General features: G+C 36.2%; 1 protein-coding gene across 1 annotated transcript in view; it reads left to right on the top strand.

Annotated features, from left to right (window-relative positions):
• Window positions 1–17573, top strand: part of ITFG1 (integrin alpha FG-GAP repeat containing 1) — a 311563-nt gene that overhangs the window by 104353 nt on the left and 189637 nt on the right. The window contains exon 7 of the mRNA XM_047712521.1: window positions 7876–7937. Coding sequence (XP_047568477.1) covers window positions 7876–7937 — 62 coding nt within the window. The remainder of the gene's footprint in view (window positions 1–7875; window positions 7938–17573) is intronic.

Here is a 17573-nt window from a genome sequence, read left to right on the forward strand (position 1 = left end):
ACTGTGTTTCATTTAACATTTTAAAAAATTAGTTTTCAAGACAGGAAGAATAAACCCATATCCAGTGTGTGGTCTGCTCCTGTAAAGTGAATTGCTACCTCTTCTAGGATGTAAGGTATCCAGTGTAAAAACCTTGACCCCAACCCCAGGTATTTTTTTCTACCCCACCCTACACCTCATTCTCCCTGCCCCCATCTTGTTCAAGCAATCTCAGAATATAGTCTCATGCATATTCTCCTGGCTCCTGCCACTACATGTTAGCTAGATCCTGGACTTAATTCAGGCTATAGTTCCTTTTTCCCTTATGTGTACATCACATTCCTGGCCATATTATTTTGTAACTTAACCCCACTTTGTGGTCTAGTGGCCAGGAGAGAATATGAGACAAATTATAGGAACTTGGGAGCATGTTTTCCAATGGGAGCAGAATCCTCTCCCTCATCTTTAAACAAGAGAGAGCACTAGCCTTTAGGGAAAACATCATGTTCAAACAGGAGTGAATACCAGACTATAAGAGTGAAAACTGGGCCACTTATGCAAGCTTTGAGGACTCAAGTCAATCTGAGGGCTAAAGACTTCAGGTTCATCACCCACATGTTCCTAATTCATGAGTCAGGTATCATTCTTTCCAAACTAGGGCCCTGACGTTAGCATACCAGACCAGCTTAGGTTGAGAATTCAACCTTCTTTGGAGATCTTCTATTCCTTTTTTTTTTTTTTAATTTTTTTTTATTTTTTAAGTATTCCAAGATTCATTGTTTATGCACTACACCCAGTGCTCCACGCAATACATGCCCTCCTTAATGACCACCACCAGGCTCCTACATCCCCCTATCCCCTCCCTAGTGTTTCTAGATCACTAATTTGATCTTCCGCCTTGGTTACCCTAGCTGTTAGAGTATTTAGATTGGACTGGATCTCACTGATATCATTTTTAACTTCTGCTAGGTCAGCTCTCACTTCTGTCCTTAGAGACTCTATGTTGTCACTAATGGTTTTCTCCAACCTAGCCATTGCCTGGATGATTGTTACCCTGAATTCCCTTTCTGACATACTATTGATGTCCATATCCAATAGTTCTGATGGAGAGGGCACAGTCTGAATTTTTCCTCTGTTGGGTGTTCCTCCTAGTCATTTTGGTGAGAGGTAGTTGAGGGGATGTATAGCTGAACATATCAACCACGACCTAGGCAAGATCCACCTGGAAAGTTTCAGAGCAATCGGAAGTCACAACCAAAAGGAAAGAAAAGGGAGAGAGAAAAATAGAAAAAAAAAAATAATAAAAAAAATAAAACCCAGCTAGCATGAGCCCTGAAAGTAAGATCTGTAAGGTACGTAAACGAAAACGAACAAACAGAAAGACCAACAAAAGTAAAATACAAGAAAAAAAAAAGCCAAAATGAACCCCAAGAATAAGATTTATATAGTACAAAAAAAAAAAACAACAACACAGAAACACACTAACAGAAGAATAAAATGAGAAGATGATTATAAGCCCTCCATGTGGGCAAGGAAGGTTAATTCAGTTCTTCCTGGGTGAGTCTTTTTATCTTTGTTAAAGGACTCAACTTTCCAGAGATACAGGGAAATTAAAACTGGTTTATAGATAGGGATAGTATTGAAGAGGGAAAAGGACTAACTTGAAGCTTATATCTATATGTATAAAAAAAAAAAAAAAGAAACACAGGGATATATATGAAAAAAGTTCAAGTTAAAATGTTATTATGGAATATGTTGTATTAAACCTCAGTTGTAATGGTAAGTAGGTTAAAAAAATTAAAAGAACAAGAATCATGAGAATGAATTTTTAAAAAAAAAGAAAGAAAGAAAAATTGTATTTGTGAAGTATACAGGTTTTGGGGCAATACCAGGAGCTTAATATATTGTTTTCCCCTGGTGTTGGGGTTTTACAGTTTTATGGGGACACTGTGGTGGTTGTCCTCTCATTCTTTTGGCTTGCCTTCTGGGGAAAGAGCCTGCCATGTTGTTTTTCGGTCAGTCTTGCTTGGGCTGCTTTGCCCTACCCCCTATCAAGGGATTGCCTCTTTGGAAACCTGTTTTTCAGGCTTTTGTTCTTTGGTGACTTCTTGTGGCTTTTCTGGGATTTAATGGAAAGCTGACTCCACTGAGACCTCCACCTCATAGAGAAACCTCAGTCTGCCCTCTTCTGGGTGGTCCAGAACACACAGACTCTCCCTCTGCAAACTCCGCTGAACACCGCAGCCCTCCCGGCCACCATCTCAGTGGTCAGAGGTTGCCCGAGACCTCCAGTTGTCTCTGCATTCCTGTGCCATGAGAACTGTGAGTGATATTGGTCTAGGCGAGTCTGAGCCTGGGTGGCTACCGTTGCCAGACTGCTGTCTGGAATCCATGCCCATGCTCCACCCCGTGGAGATGCAGGTTGCGGAAGGCTGCAGGCCGACAGACCCAAACCTGAGACTGCACCAGGTTCTCTCAGGCATGGGCTGGATATGCTCAGACCCCGGGATCGCATAGGTCTCGGAAGGCTGCAGGCCGGAGACCACAGGCTGGAGTTCACAGGCTCCAGCAGCAGTGCACCCAGCCCAGCAGTGATGCAAGCAGTGGAATGCTGTGGGCTCAGGGACCACAGAGGCCTCACCTGGCTCTCTCTGGCACAGATGTGATCACCGGTGGTGACTGTCGTGGGACCTTGGGCTTAGACCTGTGCCCATGACCACCCAATTCCACCAGTTGCCCCTTAAGATCTTTTGTGCTTTTTGAGTGCTTTTAACCAGTCTCCACGTTAATGCTGGTCCCCAATCACAGAGCACTTTCATATTGGGGTATTACTTTCTAATGGGTCACTTCTGGTGGCTCCCTCCCCCTTCAGTTTATCCTCTGATATCAGTCTCAGCATTCCCACTCCATGTTACCTCTCCACTGATGTCTTCGCCCCCGTAGAGATCCAGAAATGTATAATCTTACATCTCGGGCTGATTTCATGGGTGTTCAGAGTGTTCTGGTAGACATTTAGCTCACTTTAGGGGATCGGTTGAAACAGGGTCTCTTACTTCTCCATCTTGCCTCTTCTTCGAGATCTTCTATTCTTACCATTAAATCCTGGTTTTAGTCTTCAGCTCATTTTTGCCCTCCTACTACAGAAGATGAGAACCTCTTTAGATGCTACTCAAGAGGCCCTCTTGCTTTCACACATGGCTTTTACTTTCTCATCAGTCACGCTTAGTATTTGTGTCTCTCCTCTGTTTCTTCAGGTAAGCTTAGCAATAGCCATCCAGTTCCACTGTCTTTATAGTCAGTGTTTATAGTCAGTATATTTCTCAAAAAGCCTGAAATACCACACCCACTAGTGCATTCCCTTCCACCAAAATACCATCCCAGTAATACCAGTAAAAGATAGTATGGCCATCTGTTCACTCTTTAACCCCAGTGAAAAAAATCCTTATTAGCAGCCTCTTTTGAGGTGATCCAACTTCAAAATCTTAGTATTTGCTTTCTCAGGTCACTTCTGATATCAACAGTTGTAGATTGCATTTTCTGAGAAGTAGACTTTGAAATAGAAACTAGTGTGCAAGAAGTTTTAGGGAGTGCTCTTATAGTCAGTACTACTGGAGGAAATGGGAAGGAAGCAGAGTTGGGCTATGATTTAGTGTCAAATAAAAACCTCACCAGACCTTGGTCTTCTGAATGCCTTGTGGCCCTGCAGAGTTTTCCTGAGTGATGGTGGCGGGGGTCTAGCCTTTATTTCTCCGAACTGACCAGTTATTGAATGCAGCCTAGTGTAGAAAGGGATGCAGCCTTTGGCAAAGCAATTCTTTTCACCTAGAGCTGTTCAGAAAGGGCAACTGAGTAGGGCTATCTGCCAGCCGCATTTCCAATAAGCAAAAGAATAAGTCTTTTGTGCAGAAGGGATCTGGGTGGCATGTCACAGCATCTATTACAGTTTCATTGGCTACATTTCCTTCCATTATATTATGTGAATGAATTACTCTTAGCCATGTAGGAGGTGAGAAGTTGGTTGCTTTATTGACTTAATTTTTTTCCTAGCTTATTTAATTTCATTTCTTTATTTCATTCTCATTTCAAAGTCAGAGGTATGATTTCATCTTGAATTGGTGATTATTAATTGTCTCTATTTCTCCACATAATGAATCATTTATTTTTCCTATAACCTTTTTTGCATAATTGAATAGTGAAATGAATTTTTTTAATCTATTTTACAAGATACTTCCAATCCCTCATCCAAATTTACTGTATTTCGAAATCTTAATAAATAGCTCATGTAGCTATGAAAATGGAATCAGCAAACGTGGTTATAGTTGTTAAATTTTCAAACTATGAATGGAAGAGCAGAAAGCTCATGATTTATCACTTTTTATGCAAATGTATTGAGACTAGTGCAGCGCCATCAGAAAAAAACATTTTGTGTTGTTTTTCCATGAAGGGTAATAGATTGCTGGTAACCACCCATCCCTCCCTCCTAACTGTCTCTGCTTGGTCATATGTGGTAACAAAATAGCTCTTCCAATCCTACAAAGCTAACTGGCTTATCAGGGCAACGAGCCTGTGACCCCTTGTCAGAAAGATGCCCCCTCATGTCTTCTCAAATGCGTTCAGAATTTCAACACTGTAAATGTTTTCAGTTTGAACAAATTCACCTGTATTGTGTAATAATAGTGTAATTATCCACTTTACTTCTGTCAAATAGCTCAGAGCTTGCACTGACATGGTTATAAGTGATTCTTAGAAATGTCTATGGATGTTAATACCTAATCACTTTCTTATGCTGATTACCCACATTTTCCTTTTTTTAACTTTTTTTAAATTTTGTTATGTTAGTCACCATACAGTACATCATTAGTTCTTTTTTTTAAAGACTTTTTTTTATTGATTTTTTTTTTATTTTTATAAACATATAATGTATTTTTATCCCCAGGGGTACAGGTCTGTGAATCGCCAGGTTTACACACTAAACAGCATTCACCATAGCACATACCCTCCCCAATATCCATAACCCCACCCCCCACTCCCGGCCCCCCTCTCCCCAGCAACCCTCAGTTTGTTTGTGAGATTAAGAGTCACTTATGGTTTGTCTCCCTCCCAGTCCCATCTTGTTTCATTTATTCTTTTCCTACACCCCAAACCCCCCACGTTGCATCTCCACTTCCTCATATCAGGGAGATCATATGATAGTTGTCTTTCTCTGATTGACTTATTTCGCTAAGCATAATACCCTCTAGTTCCATCCACGTCATTGCAAATGGCAAGATTTCATTTCTTTTGATGGCTGCATAGTATTCCATTGTGTATATATACCACATCTTCTTTATCCATTCATCTGTTGATGGACATCTAGGTTCTTTCCATAGTTCGGCTATTGTGGACATTGCTGCTATAAACATTCGGGTGCATGTGCCCCTTCAGATCACTACATTTGTATCTTTAGGGTAAATACTCAGTAGTGCAATTGCTGCATTGTAAGGTAGCTCTATTTTCAACTTTCTGGGAACCTCCATGCTGTTTTCCAGAGTGGTTGCACCAGCTTGCATTCCCACCAACAATGTAGGAGGGTTCCCCTTTCTCCGCATCCTCGCCAGCATCTGTCATTTCTTGACTTGTTAATTTTAGCCATTCTGATTGGTGTGAGGTGGTATCTCATTGTGGTTTTGATTTGTATTTCCCTGATGCCGAGCATCATTAGTTTTTGATAGTGTTCCATGATTCATTGTTTGCATGTAACCCCAGTACTCCATGCAATCCCTGCCCTCCATAATACCCATTACCAGGCTCATATTTTCAGATAAAAATTAACAGTTTTTAAAACATTCCTAAGACAGGAGTCACTATAATTAGTCATACATATTTTGAATGAAATGCTCTAACATAAAACCCTTTTTTTTCCCAAGACACTTTTTAAAGATGCAATAGAGTAACTATTTATAGACAGTTCAAGCAAATTTTCAGGAACCGCTGTATATTTTATATAACTAAATACAATATATATACATATATACCCATAAACACACTTACATATGTCTGTAGACATGTATATGTGTATATATGTGGGGTGTGTGTGTGTATGGTATCATTTAGTTGTAAAACAGTTATTCAAACACATTTCCAAATACATAGAAACCACAGAGATATAAAAACCAATTAGGCGGGGCGCCTGGGTGGCTCAGTGGTTAAAGCCTCTGCCTTCGGCTCAGGTCATGATCTCAGGGTTCTGGGATCGAGTCCCGCATCGGGCTCTCTGCTCAGCAGGGAGCCTGCCTCCTCCTCCTGTCTCTCTCTGCCTGCCTCTCTGCCTACTTGTGATCTGTGTGTCAAATAAATAAATAAATAAAAAGGAAAAAAAAAAAACAATTAGGCATGACTCCTCCCCTCAAGAAGCTCAGGAAAGACAGATATGAAACTGGAATATCATAGGATCTTGTAATGACCATGCCAATTGAGATATCATAGTAGAATAACAATGGAGGGAAAGCTATGCCTAGGGAGAGGAAGGGCCTCAGGAACAGTGGGGACATCAGATGGCTGTGACATAAAAGGGAACTACAGAGAGTCAGTTTCTTGTGAGAGAGTAGCAGGAAATGAGCATGGAGAGTTAGGTAAGTAGGCTTCCTCACATGGGAAGAAGAGATACTGGAAGAGAAGGAATGAGATCAGATTTGCACTTTTATTTTTTCATCATGCTAATGGCAATGTGGAGGGTATATGGGAAAAGGAGAGGATTTGGCTGTAGGTGCATCATCTCACAAATCTCAGGTATTGTTTGGGAATTTCCCTAGATGAGCAAGAAATTATCTTCATAAAAGACTTCAAAAAGACAGGCAAAGCATCCTTAGTGTGGTAAAAATAAATCAAGAGATATCTGATATACTGACAGAAAGGATAGTTTCACTTACTTGGAATCAGGAGTTTAACTACAACTAATTGTAACAGAGAAGAAATTACTTAGCTTTCTGGGGATTCTATGAAAATTCTTATTATTATAATTATTTCATAAATGAGCTTCATTAAACTCATATGAAATCTCTACAGAAAACACATTAAAATGTGAAGGATAGTTTTCTTAAACATATTTAATAGGACAGAAAAAATCTTTTCTTTAAAATAGTTATGGTCTGCATATCACTCTGAATAATTCCCATCTTTTAAAGCATGAAAAAGTAATGTTATTTTAATACTCTTATGAGTCAGCTCATCATTTTGAAACTATGTATTTGCTAAGTAAAATTGCCACTATGCAAATATAATAAATACTACTACTAGAATAGATTTGCATTTCACCTGGCCTTCGGATTAATAGGGTGATTTGACTGTCAACCTATTATTTTTCAACAAATTTTATTAAAAATCTTACACTTTCCAATAAAATAAATTTTTTTTAGTTGGACTACATGAAGACAATTCTTCTATTCAAAATTTGAAATACAATTTATTGTTCATTTAACATAAGTACTAAAGATTTTAGGTGCTATGATACTGTGATTTAAAATAACACTTAAGCCCAACTATGATATATAAGGAAGCATAGCTTTTAGGTGAGAAAGCACAATGTGATTCTAATTTGAATATTTTGTTTAAAATATAGTGTGCTTTAAAATAAAAATGTATAAGATAAAAAAGGTTAATACACATAACGGCTCTTAAAAATAAAGAATGCTTTCGAAGGAATAATACCAAATGTTGCCTTTAAATACATTTTCCTTAGTTGTACTAGTACAGGATAATCTGCTTTCTTTTCTTTCACAGGATCAAGCTCCTTAAAATATAATGTAAAATATGTTTAAGTACAACTCTATTAATAACTGTTTTTACATATTGCATTTCTTCCTGTTTCAAGTGTATACATCAGTAACAAAACTTACGATTCTATTATTTTCCTTCTAGATTTATTCCTCACGACATTGTCTGCCTCTAGTACCTTCCAGTTTGAGATATGGGAAAATGTGGTAAGAAATCTTTTCTTTGAAGCATTTTTAAATGATGGCTTTCAGTAAAAAGCACACAATTTTAGAAAATAAAATGAAAGTAATCACTTGGTCGGTTGGTTTCAACAATAAATAGAACAACTTTAAGAGCCTTTAGTTGCATTGCTGCATTCAAACTGCTGAATATCGCTAAAGGAAATGATTCATTCAGTATCAATTCCTCTGCAGGTTTTTAGGCATGACTGCCAATTAAACCAATCAGTCTGCCCTAATGTGAATGTTAACAGGGCCCCTGCTAGGCTGTCAGCTGTTGAGAGAGGTTACTGTCATTTAATTTGTCAGCATGATGGTTTATTGAAGAAAACCCTTTTTAAAAAACTAATTTTTCCTTCTTGCCTTCAGGCTTATATAAAGGAAATAAGAACAACATGCACTAAACTTACTGCCAACTTGACCAGAATTAAGGAGTCTTTCCCAGTATATGTATATTTTAATGGCAAGTTGAAGATCTCCACACTAATGTGATGATTTTATTTTATTTTACTTTTAGCTTGGCATAGACTGTATTAAATATTAATTAATGAAGAATAGAACACTCCAAATCTTAAAATTGAATTTCAGGCTGCATTGTAGAGGATAGGATTTGAGGACAGGCCAAATTGGCCAACATTTGACATTGATCAAATAATGGTCAAGTTTTAAACGTCACGTTCCTCCTATACAAAATGGGAATAAGAGTGCTTCATATGTTTATAAAAATTAAATGAAATAATGTGTGTAAAGTGCCAAGCACACAATAGATACTTAACAAATTTTAATTTTAGATCTCTTGATTTCCCGTCTATTTAATACAGATGAAAAATAAGCAGATCTCAAAAATTTATCATGCAGTTTGTGGAAGGAAATTCATTATCAGGCATCTCTTAAAGTATAGTCAGTGATGTTGGTCATGACTCAAATTTTTTTCATAGAAGGAAACTCAGTTGAGTGGAAAAGCTATGTATAGACAAGATCAGGGCTTTTAAGTGTGACTTCTACAGTAAACAATTTTATCCTTTTTTTTTTTTAATATGGGAAATGGGAGATAGACAATCAAACCAGAAAGATTTATTTTTGTCTACTTTTTAAAAAGTGTAATTATATTAGTTTTACTGATAATAGAAATATGATTGTCATATACTTAATAATTACTGTAAATTAAATCTCCCCCTGCTGGGGGACCTTTGTTTTTAGGTGACCTTGGAAACAGTATGAAGAAAATCAATCATTTTGACTAATCTCTATCCATCTGGAAGATTAAAAAAACCCCATTACATATAAATATAAGGTGTATATAAAATTATTAAGTATATGATGTCCTCTCAGCCTAGGCTGATTTTCTTTTTCCCTAGGTTAGATTATTATTTTTTTATTTAAATATAATTAACATGCAGTGTTATTTTAGTTTCAGGTATACGGTATCATGAATCAGCAGCTCTATACAATTCTAAGTACTCACAGGATAACTGTACTCTTTTTTTTTTTTTTTAGGATAACTGTACTCAATTCCCTTTATCTGTTTCACCCATCCCTTCACCCACCTCCCCTCTGGCAAATACTATTTTCTTCTCTGTATTTAAGAGACTGTTTTATTTGTCTCTGTTTCTTTGTGTGTATTTGTTCATTTTGTTCTTAAATCCACATATGAGTAAAATCATATGAAATTTGACTTTCTCTGATTTATTTCACTTAACCTTATACCCCCTAGAGTCATCCATGTATTGCAAATGGCAAGATCTCATTCATTTTTATGGCTGAGTAATAGTCCATTGTGTATGTATACCACATCTTCTTTATCTATCTATGAATGGACCCTTGGTTCCTTCCATATCTTGGCTATTGTAAATAACACTGCAATAAACACAGGGGTGTCTGTATCTTTTCATATTAGTGTTTTTGTTTTCTTTGGGTTGATACCAAGTAATGGAATCTTTGGATCATATGGTAATTCAGTTTTTAATATTTTGAGGAACTTACATGCTGTTTTCCACAGAGGCCCCACCAATTTGCATTTCAGTCAATACACAGAGGGTTCCTTTTTTCCACATCCTTGCCAACACTTGTTACACTTATTTCCTGTTTTTGATTTAAGCCATTCTGACAGATATGAAGTGGTATCTAATAGCAATTTTCATTTCTGTGATGATTAGTTATGTTGAACATCTTTCCAAGTATCTGTTGGCCATCTATGTCTTTGGAAAAATGTCTTTTTAGGCCCTTTGCCCATTTTTTAATCAAATTATCTGGGGTTTTGGTGTTGAGTTATGTAAGTTATTTATATATTTTGGATATTAACCCCTTATTGGATATCATTTGCAAAGACCTTCTCCTGTTCAGAAGGTTGCCTTTTGTTTTGGTGATGGTTTCCTTTACTGTGCAAAGCTTTTTCTTTTGGTATAGTCTCAATAGTTTAATGTTGCTTTTGTCTCTCTTGTTTCTCTAGACATATCTAGAAAACTGTTGCTACAGTCAGTGTCAAGGCAATTACTGCCTATTTTCTTTTCAGGAGTCTCATGGTTTCAGGTCTCATATTTAAGTCCTTAATCTATTTTGAGTTTATTTTTCTGTATGGTGTAAGAAGGTGGTTCAGTTTCACTCTTTTTTGCATGTAGCTGCCCAGTTTATGTAGTACCATTTGTTGAGGAGACTGTTTCCCATTGTGTATTCTTTCCTCCTTTTTCATAGATTAACCATATACATGTGAGTCTATTTCTGGGCTGTATTCTGTTCCATTGATCAATGTGCCTATTTTTCTGCCAGTATCATACTGTTTTGATTACTACAGCTTTGTACTATATTTTGAAATCTGTGGTTGTGATACCTCCAGCTTTCCTCTTCTTTCTCAAAATTGCTTTTGCTATTTGGAGTCTTTTGTGGTTCCATGCAAATTTTAAGATAGTTTGTTCTAGTTCTGTGAAAAATGTTCTTTGTATTTTGATAGATTTCTTTGGGTAGTATGGACATTATGACAATATTCTTTCTTCCAATCCATGAACATGGAGTATCTTTCCATTTGTTTATGTCATCATCAGTTTCTTTCACCAGCATTTTATAGTTTTCAGAGTATGGGTCACTTACCTTCTTGGTTAAGTATATTCCTGGTATTTTATTGCTTTTTGTGCAGTTGTAAATGGGATTGTTTTCTTAACTTCTGCTGCTGCTACTTCATTATTAGAGTATAGAAATGCAAGATTTCTGTATATTAATTTTGTATCCTGTAACTTTACTGTTTTCATTTATCAGTTGTAGTAGTTTTATGATACACTTTTAGTGTGTGTGTGAGTGTGTGTATACATATATATGTATATACATATATATGTATAATCATGGCATCTGCAAATAGTGAAAGTTTTACTTCTTCCTTACCAGTGGATGCCTTTTATTTCTTTTTCTTGTCTTACTGCTGTGGCTAAGATTTCCAGTATTATGTTGAATAAAAGTGGTAAGTGGACATTATTTTTTTGCTCCTGATCTTAGAGAAAAAGCTCAGTGTTTCACCATTGCATATGATATTAACCAGGGTTTTTCATACATGGCCTTTATTATGTTGAGGTATGTTTCCTCTAAAACTACTGTGTTAGAGTTTTTGTCATGAATAGATATTGTACATTCTCAAATGCTCTTTCTGCATTTGCTGATATGACCACATGGTTTTTATCCTTTCTCTTGTTAGTGTGATATATCATATTGATTGATTTGCATGTATTGAACCACCTGTGCATCCCTGGAATAAATCCCCTTAATCAAGGTGAATGATTTTTTATGTAGTGTTGGATTCAGTTTGCTAATATTTTGTAGAGGATTTTTGCATCTGTGTTCATCAGAGTTATTGTCCTGTAATTTTTATTTTTTATACTTTCTTTGGTTTTGTTATGGGTAATGCTGGCTTCATAGAATGAATTGAGTGGCTTTCCTTCATCTTCTAATTTTTTTTTTTTTTTTTTGAAAAATTTGAGAAGAATAGGTAGTAACTCTTCTTTTAATGTTTGGTAGAATTCACCTGTGAAGCCATCTGGTCCTGGACTTTTGTTTGTTGGGAGTTTTTTGAAAACTGATTAAATTTCACTACTGGTAATCAGTCTGGTCAATTTTTCTATTTCTGATTCAAATTAGGGAAGTTACAGTTTTCTAGGAATTTATTTCTTCTAGGTTGTTCAATTTGTTGGCATATAATTCTTCATAGTATTTTCCTATAACCCTTTGTATTTCTGTGCTATTCATTGTTATTTCTCCTCTTTCATTTCTGATTTTGTTTATTTGAGTTCTCTATTTTTCAGAGGAGTGGGTTGCTTTTTGGATGAGTCTGGCTAAGGATTTATCAATTTTTGTTGATCTTTTCAATAAACCAGCTTTTGAGTCCTTGATCTTTCTGTTTTTGTTTTTGTTTTGTTTTGTTTTTTCTGTATTTCACTTATTTCTGTTCTAATCTTTGTTATTTCTTTCCTTCTACTGGTTTTGGACTTTAGTTGTTCTTTTTTCCAGCTCCTGAGGTGTAAGGTTAGGTTGTTTATTTGAGATTTTTCTTGTTTCTTGAGGCTTCTGTTGTTATAAACATCCCTCTTAGGACCACTTTTGCAATATCCCAAAGATTTTGGATCATTGTGTTTTCGTGTTCATTTGTCTGCATGTATTTTTTTTATTTTCTCTTTGATTTCTTCCTTGACCCATTCATTGTTTAGTATCATGTTATGTAGCTTCCATGTATTTGTGTTCTTTCCAAATTCTTTCTTGTGACTTATTTCTAGTTTCATACTGTTGTGGTCAGAAAAGATACATGATATGATTTCAGTCTATTTGAATTTATTGAGACTTGTTTAATGACCCAATGTGTGATCTAATCTGGAGAGTGTTCCATGTGCCCTTGAAAAGAATGAGTATTCCTCGTCCTTTTGGGTGAAATGTTCTGAATATATATCTGTAAAGTCCATTTGGTCCAATATATCATTCAAAGCTATTGTTTCTTTGTTGATTTTCTGTCTGGGTGATCTATCCATTGATGTAAGTGGGATATTAAAGTTCCCTATTATTGTATTCCTGTTGATTTTTCCTTTATGTCTGTCAATAGCTGCTTTATATATTTAGCTTCTACCATGTTGGGTGCATAAATATTTACGATTGTTAGATCCTCTTGTTGGATTGTTTCCTTTGTCATTATGTAGTGTCCTTCTTTGTCTCTTGGATGGTCTTTGCCTTTAATTGTCTCTTCTATTAGATATAAGTATTGATTACAACCCCAGCTTTCTTTTCACTTGCATTTACATGGTAAATGTTTTTCTGTCCCTTCTCTTTCTATCTGCATGTGTTTTTAGGTCTGAAATGATTATCCTATAGGCAACATATAGATGCATCTTGCCTTTCTATCCATTCTGTCACCCTTTGTCTTTTATTTGAAGTATTCAGTCAGACCATTTACATTCAGTATAATTATTGATAGGCACATACTTACTGCCATTCTGTTACTTGTTTTATGGTTGTTGTTGTTTTTCTTCTCTGTTCCTTCTTTTCTTGTCATCCTTTGCGATTTGATGGGTTTTTTAGTGATATGCTTAGATTACTTCCTCTTTATTTTTTGTATCTCAATTACAAATTTTTGGTTATGTGATTATCATTAGGTTCATATATAACATCTTATGCATACAAAAATCTGTATTAAGTTGATGGTCACTTAAGTTTGAACCCATTCTAAAAATACTACATTTTTACTCTACCACCCACCCCATGTTTTCTGTGTATGATATCATATATTACATCCTTTTATTTTATGAATCCCTTTACTGGTCTTTATAAATATAATAGATTTTGCTGCTTTTTTCCTTTAACCTTTTACTGCCATTATAAGTGATTAATCTACTGCTTTTATTATATTTGTATTTACTTGTGAAATCTTTGTTCTCATAATTTTCTCACTTCTAATTATGGCCTTTTCTCTCCATTCATAGAATTCCCTTTCAGCGTTTCTTGGAAGGCTGGGTTAGTGGTGATGAACTCCTTTAACTTTTGTTTGTCTAGGAAACTTTTTATCTCTTCTTGTCTTCTGAATGATAACTTTGTTGGGTAGAATATTCTTGGTTGCATGTTTTTCCTTTCAGTACTTTGAATATATCATTCCACTCCCTTCTGACCTATAAGCTTTCTGCTGAAAAATCAGCTGATAGCCTTATGTGTTTCCCTTGAATGTAACTGGTTTAGGTTTTTCATTTTTTGTTTGTTTGTTTTTTCTCTTGCTGCTTTTAAAATTCTCTCCTTATCAGTACTTCTTGCCATTTTAATTATGTGCCATGGTGTGGACTTCCTTGCATTGATTTTGTTTGGGGGTCTCTGTGTGTCCTGGATCTAGATGTCTGTTTTCTTCGCTGAATTAGGGATGTTGTCAGCTGTTACTTCTTCAAACAAATTTTCTGCCCCTTTGTCTCTTCTCCTTCTGGGATCCCTGTAATGCAAATATTATTACAGTTGATTATATCACTGAGTTCCCTAAGTCTTCTCCCATTTTTTATTTTTCTTTTTTTTCTTTGCTTTCCATTGGTTGCTTCCCATTACTCTGTCTTCCAGGTTGCTAACCCATTCTTCTCCCTTTTCTAATCTTCTATTGATTCCCTCTAGTACATTTTTAATTTGTTATTGAGTTCATCCTCTTTAACTAGTGTCATTGTATATTTTCAATCTCTTGTCTCACTGAAATTCTACACTCTTTTCTCAAGTCCACTAAATAGCTTTGTGATCATTACTTTGAATTCTTTATGTGTACTGCTTATCTTCATTCATTTAGCTTTTTTTGCTGTGGTTTTGTTTTGTTCTTTCATTCAAAAAATATTCCTCTGTTTTCCCATTTGTCTAACTCTCTCTTATTACATATTAAGGAAGTTGGGTTTGTCTCATCTTGAAAGTAGTGGCAGCCTGCTGAATAAAACATAGTAAAGCAATGTAGTAGGAGAAAAATCATCAAGAAGAGACAAGATTTTGATTTGATCCTTTTTATTATTGTTGACTTTAAAGAAAGTTAATGAATTGGCTATTAGACAATAGAGACTAAGGGTTGTTCTTGCTGCAAAACAGCTGGATCAGTAAGGTACCCATGTTAACAATTAAAAAATCACTGGTACAAATTAAGAGAAATGTAGACTCAATTAGTTTAGATAAAGTGTAGGTTTTATAAAATGGAGGATTATTTTCAGTTAGAGATTGGGGAAACAATTTGTAGTATTCACTATTAACCAAAAAAAAACCTTGAAATCCTATTAGGTAGTAGAACTAGAGCATCAGCAAATCTTGTTAGAATGCAGTTGTCCACACAGTCCCATGAAGGTACTCTAGGAGGCAGAAAAGTTAAGAGAGTTTATAGGCCAAAAGGGCTAAGATGTGAGTGTGGGGAATTCTGATTAGTTTGATGAGACATACAAACCTCATGCTACATGTAGCTCAAAGAGCAATTGCTTCCATTTGGTCTACTTAGGATCATCAGGGAGGACTTCAAGAAAGATGTGGTATTTGAAGTGGCCAGTATAAATGAGCAGGATATTAATGGTTGGAAGTGACAAAAAGTGGCAGGTGACAAAAATGGGCAAGGAAGTACAGGGGAAACTCAGAACATTCAGAGACTAGAATGTGGCTGGTTTGGGTCAGAGCATGAAAAGATACTGAAAAGTTAGATTAGAAGAATTGGTTTAGGTAAGATCAGCAGAAGTCTTGACTTCTAAACTAAGTCATTTGACCTTTTAAGTATTTACTGAGAAACTTTTAAATGTTTTAGGACTGAAGGTGAGATGAAAAGAGCTTTCATTATTGAAGTTATCTTGCTACTCCATATCAGATAAGTTTGCATGGAAAATCTAGAAGCAGGGAGATAATTTAGGCAGAATTAACTATAACCTGAAAAAGATGAATGATTAAAGGACTAAAGTATCAAAAATGGCCTACAAAGGATAAATGTTAGAGAGAAAGACCATTAATGAAAGGTTAACTTGTGTTTTCTATTAGTGACTAGTAACAAATAAGATGAATGAAATACCTGTTTTGAGGCAGGGAAAATATTATTTCAGATAAGAGATGTATCAAGGAGGTGGTTAGAATTGTAAGACTAGAACTCAAAGAAGAGACTAAATAATTGTCACAAAGGGGAGCAGCTAGGACAAGAATGGCAAAGTCATTGGGCTTTACCCATCACCCTTTATGTCAGAATTCCATCTTGGCCTTATTACCATTTGAGGCCAGATAATTCTTCATTGTAGAGTTCTGTCCTATGCACTGTAGGTTGTTTGTCTACTAGGTTGTAAGTCTCTGACTTAGATGCTAGTAGCTAGCTCCAGTTATGACAGTCATATAGATCTCCAGACATTGTCCAGTGTCCCCTGGAGAACAAAATCACCCCCGGTTGAAAATCATTGCTGTATATGAATAAAAGTGTAGACACAAAATAGTCATCAGATACTGCTTCTTGGTCATTTTTTTCAAACACTGTACATAGAAGAGTTTTAACGTTAAATATTAAAACACGTGGGCTGGGCAGACCTGCATGGCTCAGTCAGTTAAGCATACAACTCTTGATTTCAGCTCAGGTCAGAATCTCAGGTAATAAGATTGAGTCCTGCATCAATCTCCACACTGGAACCTGCCTAATATTCTCTCTCCCTCTGCCCCTTCCTCCCTATCTCCCTTTCTCTCTCTCCCTAAAAACAAACAAACAAGCAAACAACAACAACAAAACGTGTGCAGGCCAAAGCATAGGTAGTCATCTACAAAAAGATACTTGTTACAACATTGCATTTGTGGTTGGCATTAAAACAGAAAATGGCAGGTAGTTTCCTCTGTCAATGCCAGTGGGTTACCTGCTTCAATAGTAGGTGGTAGTTTTGGTAGCAGAAATAGTGGTATTACTACTAGTGTTCCTACTTGTGATAATAGTGAATATATGCATATATTCTACTAAGCACTTTATATGGATTATCTCACTAATCCTCACAAAAGCTTTGTAAAAATACATTTTCAAGGGGCACCTGGGTGGCTCAGTGGGTTAAGCCTCTGCTTTCAGCTTAGGTCATGATCTCAGGGTCCTGGGATCAAGCCCCACATCGGGCTCTCTGCTCAGCAGGGAGCCTGCTTCCCCCTCTCTCTCTCTGCCTACCTCTCTGCCTACTTGTGATCTCTCTCTCTCTGTCAAATAAATAAAATCTTTAAAAAAAATACATTTTCAAGATAAGTAAACAGATGCTTAGATTAGAACTAACTTACTCAAATCTGAATGCTAGCAAACAGTGGAGCTAGAAGTTGAACTAGGAAATCTGTCTCTAAAATTTCTACGCTTAAATCATTGTACAGTCATTTCATATGGTTATAGGCAAAAGGAAAGGCAAAAGACATAACTGCAGCAGAACCCCTAGTGAATTAAGCCAACTTTGGATTGTAGGGACACATTGAAGGCCAGCAAGAACAGCATGGTAAAGAATGGGATAGAACATAGTGTATTAGTGTCAAAAAGCAGCCCATGATAAAAGCACTTGCAGCTCATAAAAGCACAGGACTGCCATTATAAAAATACCATGTAAGAGCTTGATAAGTTCACATTTTGCAGAATACTTCTAATCTATCATTGCACTGATCCTCTCTAGAATGCTCAAGTAG

The sequence above is a fragment of the Lutra lutra genome, chromosome 17 (genome assembly GCF_902655055.1).
Source record: "Lutra lutra chromosome 17, mLutLut1.2, whole genome shotgun sequence".
Classification (NCBI taxonomy): Eukaryota; Metazoa; Chordata; class Mammalia; order Carnivora; family Mustelidae; genus Lutra; species Lutra lutra.